We start from the raw sequence: 9,734 nt of genomic DNA on the forward strand, positions 1-9,734 counted from the left end.
ACTGCTGGGCGCTGGAGGCCTGGGGGGAAGGGGTGTGGGATGAGTACTGCTGGGTGCTGGAGGCCTGGGGGGGCAGGGGGTGAGTACTGCGGAGCGCTGGAGGCCTCGGGGTGGGTGGAGTGAGTACTCTAGAGTGCTGGAGGCCTCGGGGTGGGTGGGGTGAGTATTCTAGAGTCCTGGAGGCCTTGGGGGGCAGGGTGAGTACTGCTTAGCGCTGAAGGCCTGGTGGGGGGGGCAGGGGTGAGTACTGCTGAGCGCTGAAGGCCCGGGGGGTGGGCGGGGTGAGTACTGCCGAGCACTGGAGGCCTGGGGGCTGGCGGGGCAGGGGCCTTGAGCGCAGCCTGAGCAAGCCGTGCTGGGCTGGGACTGGAGGCCTGTGGACACAGCCCGCGGCAGCCGGGCGTTCTGTGGCTATGCTGCAGGCAGAGGGGCTTCAGCCCCCAGGGTGCGGGCTGTACCACACAGGAGGCCCTGCCATTCAGACCCGTCTCTGGGGGTCCCCGGCGAGGGGACAGTGCGATGCTGCTGGGAGCAAAGGGTGCAGGCTAGAGGCTGGGGCTCAGTGCTCAGCCCCATCTGGCCTGTCCCAGGGTCATAGCCCCCACCCCTAGAGTGGACCCTGGACCCTCAGCTGGTGTGGGTTCAGCACCTCCCGCTGAGTGGACCCTATACTCTGGTCCAGGCACGGGCTGGGTCACCTCCTGCTGGGTGGTCCGGGTGTCCATACTCTGGGCGCCCTGTCTGTGAGCACACTGCGGGCGTGGGAGCGGCTCTCTGGAGTGGCCTGGCTGCCGAGAGAAGGCCTAACCTACCACACACAGGCCTTTGTCAAAGCTCGGAGTGGCCGTGGGCAAGCTGAGGTCGCCAAGCCTGTGTCAGCTTCTGCACTTTGAGTACGAGGGCAGTCGAGACGCCTGACACGCCCTCGACCCTTCTTAAACGTGCTGAGGACCAGGACGCCCAGCGCACAGTAGTGGCAGAAGACCCTTGCCTCGGGGTCCCCTGGTGTGCACAGCCCCGGAGGGGATCGCTGCGGGGGGCACCGGCCCTGACCGCTAGATGGCAGTAGCGCTATTGGGAAGACACCCTATAGCCCAGGGGCTGATTCTGGGAGTGAGAAGGCTGTTTGTGGAAAGGCTGGCGGGAATGGCTCCTTCTCTGAAAAACAGCCACATTTGTTGTTCTAAACAGGGGCCCCCTAATTATTTGGCCTAATATTTGCTGTGTATAAAACCAGCCAATCCGGGCAGTGTGCGCGGCCATTGGCCTTATAAAGCCCTGTGTGTCCTGGCGTGAAATCGGCCACCATCTGTCCCCGGCGTGGCATGCGGGTTGACATCCGTGTGTCGGCATCCGCCACCAGCCACTTCAGGAGGCGGGCTACAGTTACAAGTGGCTTTTGAGTCATCTGAGCCCCTGCATTTTTCTTGGGGCCCCACCTCGGCCGTGAAAGCTGACCTGAGCGGGCCCAGACCGGGTGTCTGCAGCTGCCGCTGTGAAATCGGGGCCGCGAGAGACGTGGCCCAGCAACTGGGCGCAGCCGTGTCCCGCGCCGGCCTTGCAGTTCCAGAATTAACGTTTGTAACATGCCCCCCACCCCCACCCCGCCTTTGAACCGCCCTGGAGCTGCCAGGACATTCAGTCTCGTCCCCGCGCAGTCCCCTGTCCCACTTCAAAGGGGACCTTGGACTCAGAGGCCCCTCTCGGCCACCCGTCCATGAAGTGCTTCCTCCCAGGGCTGGTGCTGGGCCCCCCAACCGGGCTTCTAATAACAGAGCAAATTGTAACACGCGCAGGGGCAGTCAGAAACACAAATTAAATTATCAGATTTATTTTGAGCTGGCTGCTGCGGAGAGGCGCACGCCCGCGCCCCGGGAGTCCCACATGTTTCCTCTGACGGCCTGAGTCCTCTGCACTCTCGAAAGCACCGCAGCTACCCAAATAACAAAGGGGCTTTGACCCCCCCGGCCATGGGCCGCCCGCAGCAGCCAGGTTGACACAGAACCACGTTTTAACGACGGTGGGGCGGGCGACAGCAAGTCCGAGAACGGGCTGCAGTGGGCAGGTGGTGGCGGGGAGTCCAGGGTGCAGACAAAAGCCGGAAAGGCCGATGCAGGCGACTTGGAAGCTGGGAGTGTTTCTGACTTTTTATGGGGCTGTTTTTCCCCTTTCCTGTTGTGTTCCACCGACCAGCCTGCTCCTCTCCTTGGAGGGCGAGGTTGGCATCTCTTCCAAAGTCAAAGGTTACTCTCGCTAGAAAGGGGACATGCCGCGAGCCTGTTGGTGCCTGTCGCCTGGACACCCACAAGTGGCTTTTGTCTGTAGCGAGAACCCGGAGCTTCTCCCTCAGGCCCGTTCCACGTTCCCCGCAAGCCGTTGTAAACCACCACCTTCATATTCATACTTCAGAATGTCATCGGGGCTCCCCCTGCCTCGGCTGACGGACGGAGCCACCTCGCCGTGTTAAACACAAATCCCCCCTCTGGGCAGTCACCCTTGCATGCAAACTGCTGCCCTTTGGTATTTCAGAAGAGACGGGAACGAGTCCCCGCGCTGTGTAAACCGATCCTGCGCCAGCAGCTACCACGCGTACAGGCGCCGCCGTTCGTGGCCCAGCCTCGCGCTCCGTGCCGTGTGAGCGGCCTTGACAGACCACCGCCCCGTCCCGGGCTGTTTCACATCTGGCTTGGCCGCCCGCCCACAGCCGCATTGCTCCACAGACGGGGGTCTCGAGAGCTGGCCACACAGTCCCGATCTGACTTATCAAAACTTTCCAGGTCTGGGCAGCCCCTCCGGTCTGCTCTACCTGTGCAGAAGTGTGGGGACCGAGAGGGTGGCCGGCTTCTCTCTGCGCTGTTTCCTCCCTGCCCTCGCTCCAAATCTCCGGAGCGGCTGACTCATATTTCCAGATGGAAAAGGCAACTCGGGTCTGTAGGGCCCGAAAGAGCAGTGTCCCCCCTGTGGGCCAGCAACCAGGCCGGCATCTTGACCCCTTGGGGTCAGGTGGGGACCAGGCCGGCCCGGGCGTGTTCTGAACTGTCAGTGGGGACGCGGGGCCAGTGAACATGCAGAGCCATCCCGGCTTGCGGGCTGCTGAGGTGGGCGCTTTTTTGTCTGTTACGTGCATTTCTCTGAAGGCCCTGAGCTTAGGGGGGCCTCTAAGGTGGTCTGTGGGGTGGGGGCGGCGCCCACACCGCGTTGGCATGCTCTCTGCGGGGTTTCCGCGTGGTGGTCTGCCCACGGTGGTGGCTTTGGTGGGGCCACACCAGTGCCGAGGGTCTGATAGGGGAGGGCATTCCTGAGGGGGTGAGGGGCATGGTTTCCTGCCACCAGATAAGAGCCTGTCCCTGGCTGCTTGTTGTCCAGGCAGATACAGCCAGGACGCGGGCCTGCTGGCTGGGCCACCTGGCTGCAGAGATTTTATCACAGACCGGTCAGGCAGGGTGCGTGCAGGGGAGGAGGCGCTGTGTCTGCCTGTCCTTGTCAGAGAGGGTGTGGCCGGCTGCCCCCACACACACACACACACCAGCACCACCACGGGGCATTTCTGGAAGGGTCGGGGAGCAGGGTACCGGCAGCCGCTCTCACGGGGACCCCCTGTGTCCTCGGCCGTCACCTGTCCCACCAGTCCCACTGTGTATCTCATCCCGTATCTGTAGGCCCACGGACAGACCTTCAGGTTCCCCAACCTGTTTCCGGAGAAGGAGCAGAGCCCTGAGCGCAGTGCCCACCTGGACCTGCAGGACCAGCTCGTGGAGCAGCAGCGGCAGAGCAGCGACCCCCGGCGTGGCAGCGTCCCTGCCTGGTTCAGCCTGTGACCGGGACCCTGACCTGCCCGGCACGTGGGTGGCCCCAATAAAAGTCCCCTTGTACAGAAAATGAGCCAGAGCTCCATCTCCTGTTCCTGGGCACGCTGGTCTGCGGCCCAGCCACTGCCTCCCCCATCGCAGGGCTGAGGCTACATCTGCGCTCCTGCCCAGAACCCTGCTGGCTCTCCCCTCGGCCTGCTCCTGCTCAGGCCCGGCTGCTTCATGCCGCACAGGGTGGGAGGGCGAGCGATCCATCTGATCAGGACAGGACAGCCACGTAATTCTCGGACTGTGAGGGGGCTCAGAGGGCTGGGTGAGCCTCGAGGCGAAGCTGGAACCCGCAAGAGGGCACGGGCTGGCCAGCAGGGATGTCAACCCTGGTCCCGCCCACAGGGAACCCCCATTCTAGGTGGGGAGGTGGGGCAGGCCCCCAGAAAGCAGCTCCTGGGGTCCACGTGGAAAGGCTTGAGTCCAGGCAAGAGGCAGCCCGAGGGGCAGCATGGTGTCAGTGTGAAAGCCAGGGGCAGGGATGGGGGCAGGGACAGGGGAGGACAACAGAGCAGGGTCAGATCTGCGGCCCCTGCATTGGGGGGGCGGCGCACGGAAGAGGTGGGGAGAATTTCCGTGGACAGCAGCCGTGGGGCTGCTTGAGGGGTAGACCGAGGCAACAGTGCAGGCCAGGCCTGGAGAGGTGCTGGGGCTGAGGGCAGAGGGGAGAGTGGTCAGGGAGAACCTCAAAATTGGGATGGTTTGGTAGATTTAGAAGGACCGAGCAGAGAAGAAGGGAGATTGGAGGTCCGTGGCCAGGGCTGGGCCCCTCTCTCGCTATGACCAGTGTCCGTGTGTCCAGGTGCACCTGCCTCGCCCAGCCTGGGCCGTCGCCTGCCCCAAGAGCCACTGAGTGCTGCCGGGAGACCCCGCTGGCCGCCTCCCAGCCCATCCCAGAAGCCAGGCCCAGTGGGCGGCCGCGGCCCCTTCCTGGGGCTCACCCTTGGCCGCTGGCCTGGCCAGGGAGCGCCCCTCACACAAGCCACCCACCGCTGGCGGCCCTCCTCCAGCTCCAGATGCTGAGTCAGCTTTCCCGAGGAGGCCGGCGCTCCCCAGACACGGAGGTCTAAGCCTTCCTCCCGGGGTCCCGGCGGGGTGGCCGGGGAGGGGAGACCCTGGGCTGCAGCAGCGGCTTGTCCTTGGTGAGCTCGACGAGCCCCGGCTGCTGCATCCTCCTTCTAAGTAACCTTCCTTGGTTTTTTGTTTGTTTTTTAAAATACACTTTATTCTTAGAGCAGCTTTAGGTTTACAGAAAAACTGCAGAGAAAGTGCAGAGTTCCCCCTCAGGCACACAGTTCCCAGATTATCGCATTCCTGGGATACGTTTGTTACAACTGATGAACCAATATGGATACATTATTATTAACTAGAGTCCATAGTCCATGTGAGGGTTAACTGTGTTACACAGTCCTGTGGGTTTTGACAAATGCATGTTGTCACGTGTCCACCATTACACTATCCTGCAGAAGAGTTTCACTGTCCCCCAGATGCCCCTGCTCTCCCGTTTGTGCCCCTCCCCCGAGCCCCTGGCGACCACCTATCTCTTCACGGTCCCTGTAGTTTTGCTTCTTCCAGAACATCACGTAGTTGGAATCGTACATCACGGGGCCTCTTCAGACTGGCTTCTCACTCAGCCATGTGCATTGAAGGCCCCTCCACGTCCCTCTCACTGTGTCCTACCCCAGAGAATGCAGGGGCCCCGACGGGAGCGGCCCCACCACCCCCACGTCACTGCGGGCGGCAGCTCTGACTTGGGACCAGGGACCCGGGCGTGGTTTGGGACTCACTTGGGCCGTTCAGTTGTCTGCGCTGTCCTTGCACCCCTGACCACAATGCAGCAGGACCTCTGATGTCTGCAGGGCAGCCCCGGCACCCCACCCTGCTGCCACAACCCCTCAACTGTGCAGACAGCGGGGTTTCATTTAAACCTTCACGTCAGATTGGAACCAGGTGTGAGGTGTGGGTGCTGATTGTGTTTAAGCTCTGCTCTCAGTAGAAGCCATTCTGACTGCCCCCTGGCTGGCGGGGGGGGGCCACGGAGCTAGTCACCTCAGTGGGCCGAGGTTTGGGGGGCCGACAGGTAGGACGTCACCAGGACAGTGGAGGCCCAGCCCTGCCCCCCGTGGTGTCAGGCACGTGGCGATTGTAAAGTGGTGTGCTCGGCACATCAGGGTGCTGGGGAACAAAGGCAGGGCCCCCAAACTGCATTGGTGACAGAGAAGGCCTTGTCCAGTCCTTCCGGGTGGTTAGGGCTTGCCACGTGACCAGGTTAACAAGGTGGGCTGGGGTCCAGGTGGAGGCCGAGGCTCGGATCTGGGGGCGTCTGGGTTCTGCAGCTGTTCTGTGGGGTGGAGCCCTGTCATGGACGGACGACGTGGACGATGGACAGATGGCAGTGCCACAGCGGGTGTGCAGGTGGCGAGGGGCGCCCCAGCAGGACAGGAGGACAGCTGTGGCCGAGGGTGCAAGTGGGTGCCAGAGCGGGCCAGGAGGAGATGGGGTGATGGGCTTGGGGGCCACCTCGGGGCAATGTGGAGGGGACGCAGGCCAGCCGGCGCGGGCTGGGTGTGTGCTGAGATGCCAGCAACATGGCCGCTGCACGAACGTTTGTCCGAGGACTGAGACCGCGTTTGGTTTTAACTAGAACAGCAGAGAGTTCCTGTCAGCATTGTGAATGAGTGTGTGTGTGAGACTGGGGAGCATATCTGTGGGTGAGTGTGCATATGTATGGGTGTGAGCTGTGTGTGTGACTGTGAATGTGTATGAATGAGTGTGTGTGAGGGGCTGGCTGCTGTGAGGGGGGCCTGGAGCCATGGGGGACACGAAGGACCTTGGGAGCCTCTTGGGCACCCGCCCCTCCGCCCCTCCTGAGTTCCAGAACCCTGTTCCGGAACACTGAGCTGCGGTGGTCTGAGGCCCACAGGGAGGCCACTGTGACCTCTGACCCGCTCCAGGGCCCCCCCTCCCCCAGAGCTGCCAGCAGGGGGACGCAGCCCCGAGGGGGAGGCCGGCGTCCTTCAGGGTTGACTGAAAGCCCTCGGAAGGCCAGGAAGTGGAGCCGGAGAGACGGGGTCACTATGTTTTCCTTCAAGAAATAATTCATGGGCCACGGCCTCGGTCCTGACTCGCTGTGGGCGGGGGAGGGGAGGCCCGTTCTTCATCTGAGGCTCCTTCAGACCCGCCAAGGTCACCCCTCCATCATGGCTCTGCCCGCTGTAGACGCCCCACACAGCCCTGACCCACACAGCCACCTCCTTGTCTGCTTGCCCATCAGATCAGCCCACCCCTGCCTGCCGTGGTGGCCTTGGCACCCCCTCTGGGGAGGAGGGGCCTGTCCAGCCCACCCAGCAGTCTCCCCAGCACCCCACGGAGCCTGGGTGTGCGGTGCACTAGGCACCCCTGGTTTAGCGGGAGTCACCTGTGTGGACAAGGCTGCCCCCTCCCCCTGCGAGTTCTCACTGAGGTCCAAGACTCCAGACCCTGAGGCCCAGGGCGAGGGTCCCACTCCCCCCGATGGCGAGGAGTGCTGAGCGTCTCCTGCCCCCCAGCCTTCGGCTGGTCCCCCTGCCGCCGCCAGCTCTTCCCAGGAGGGGCGGAGGGGCAGGGCGCAGAGGGAGGCCTTGTCCCCTGGCTCTACGTTGGCAGTCTCCTGGAGCCCGCTGCCTGGTTGGGCCCTGGGTAGCTGGGGGTTCCTCTAAAGAAGCGAGGGGGGAGTGGGCAGCTGCTCATCAGAGGCGTTGGCGGTTCCTCAAGCGGGGGGGTCACGAATGCCCCCTCACGCCCCACTCGCTGTGCCGGAGCCCAAGGCCTCACGGGGTCTGTTGGTCCGCCGGCGACTCTTGGGGCCCCCACAACTGCCCCCAGGCCTCACACAGCCTCATGCTGGCAGGCTGCAGCCCACCCCAGATCCAGAAGACTCCCCCCACCTCCAAGCTGGCGCCCGAGGTGACTCTGATCGCATTGCATTGGAGAAGGCAGACCCACGGCTTGGGGACGAGCAGGGGGCAGTGTGTCCCCACGAGGACTCCAGATCACGAGGGCAGGGTGGGAGGAATGAGTGGACAGAGAATGCTCGGGGCGGGGGGGCTTCCAGGAAGCAGGCCTCCGGATGGGCGCCTATAGCCACACTCAGAAGGAGAAGGCCTGCTGGGTGCCCCCTTCCCTCCCAGGGCCCGCTTCCTGTCTTGAGGGTCGAGGGGGAGATGAGACCCTTTTGGGGGCCCATCTCTGTCCCACGGAGCCAAGGGCACTTGTGAATTGTTTTCCGTGACTCAGTTTCCCCTTCTCTTGCAAAGCCGGAAGATGGCAGACCAGGCATTGCCCACTGTGCTAGCTGTACCCCAGGGGTTCATGCCTCTCCCTTCTACAGGGACCAGGGTCCTCCTGGCCTGGGCATTGGCCTCTCACTGTCCGCCCCCTGAGCACCTGGGCAGAGCTGGCCATCGGCCCGGCACCCCACATGGCCTGCGATTCCTGCAGAAGGAGCTTGAGCGAGTGCTGGACATTGAACGGCTGGCTAGCCGTCCTCAGGCGTGGCGGACGGTGGGAGAGGGTCCTGGCTCAAGGGGGCTCGGGAGCTCTGCCTCGCTGGTTCCCTGGGAGCCAGCTCCCAGGGGACAGTGATAAGGACACAGAGTGGGAGAGCTGACGGCCCTGCCGGCCGCGCCCCCACCTCTGTGCGGCTCACCCGTCCCCGAGTGGGGGTCTGTTTACTTTGCAAAAAGAGACGAGGGACTGAGGCAGGGGCTGCATGGGGAGGCGGGGGCTGCTTTCCAGCCCCTTGTTGGGCTCGGCTGTGCCAGGGCAGGACTCGCCTGTCCCTCTGCTCTGTGCCGGTGGGTTAAAGCTGTGTGGCCACTGCAGCCCCTGGTCAGGGACAAGCTGCCCCTATGAAGGGTGGGGGGTGGTGGGCAGAAACTCCCCCAGCCACCATCCCTGCCCAAGACACCGGCTCTCCTTCTCTGGCCAGCAGCTTTCTCCCTGGAGCGTCCCTCACCTGACCCTCGTTCCAGCCCCACAAGGCCCAGGCCCAGAGACTGGCCGTCCCCCATGGGAAAAGACCACCAAGTTTGGTGTCGTCACTGTCCCCACCATGCTGGGCCTCTGCGTCAGGAACCTGCTAGCCCTCTGCTTTGTCCCTGGGAGCCCACGTTCTGCCCATGGGTGCCCTGAGTTCTGGCCTGGCAGAATGGGCACTGGACTCAACAGGCCTTTTCCTGGACCCTTTTACTACAGCCCCCTGACCCTAGATGGGACCCAGGCTGAGGGACACAGCAGCTTTTCTCACTCCCTCCAGGTCTTACAACAGTGAGGAAGCTGAAGAAATAGGCCCTCCTTGGAGGTCGCTCCAGAGTGGCTGTGATGATGGGGCTCCCCTCCCACCTCCCGGCTGTCATGTGATTTGAAACTATATGAGATGAATGAATGAAGGAGTGAGTGAGTGACTTGTGAATGATGGACCAAAAAACCCAACCACCCGATCCCAAACCAGTAAAGCATGTATACATATATATAGAGAGAGAGATTTATCTCAAGGAAATGGCTCATGCAGTTGTGTAGAGGCTGGCAAGTCCCAAGTCCGTGGGTCAGGCATCAGGCTGGAGGCTTCTCCTGACTCACGTAGCTGCAGGGGCTGACGAACCCAAGATCAGCAGGTCAGACTGCAGGCTGATGGCTCAAGTCCCAAGAACCCGAGATCAGATGATGACGAGCCAGATGCAGGATCCAGAGCAAGCAAGCGAGTTTGCCAGAACATAACGCAGGCCAGACCCCCCAGGAAGCTCCTTACAGCTGACTGGCTCTCACATCACATCACATCATGGAGGATGACTACATCATTGCATAACTGCCAAACCACGGAGAATCGTGGCGCAGCCA

General features: G+C 62.7%; 1 protein-coding gene across 1 annotated transcript in view; it reads left to right on the top strand.

Annotated features, from left to right (window-relative positions):
* MRPL23 (mitochondrial ribosomal protein L23) overlaps positions 1-3,867 on the top strand; it is a 7,495-nt gene extending 3,628 nt beyond the window's left edge. Inside the window, exon 6 of the mRNA XM_004389429.2 lies at positions 3,660-3,867. Coding sequence (XP_004389486.1) covers positions 3,660-3,818 — 159 coding nt within the window. The 3' untranslated portion in view covers positions 3,819-3,867. The remainder of the gene's footprint in view (positions 1-3,659) is intronic.
* Positions 3,868-9,734: the final 5,867 nt, after the last annotated feature.

This window comes from Trichechus manatus, unplaced genomic scaffold (assembly GCF_000243295.1).
Source record: "Trichechus manatus latirostris isolate Lorelei unplaced genomic scaffold, TriManLat1.0 scaffold00244, whole genome shotgun sequence".
NCBI classification, from domain to species: Eukaryota; Metazoa; Chordata; class Mammalia; order Sirenia; family Trichechidae; genus Trichechus; species Trichechus manatus.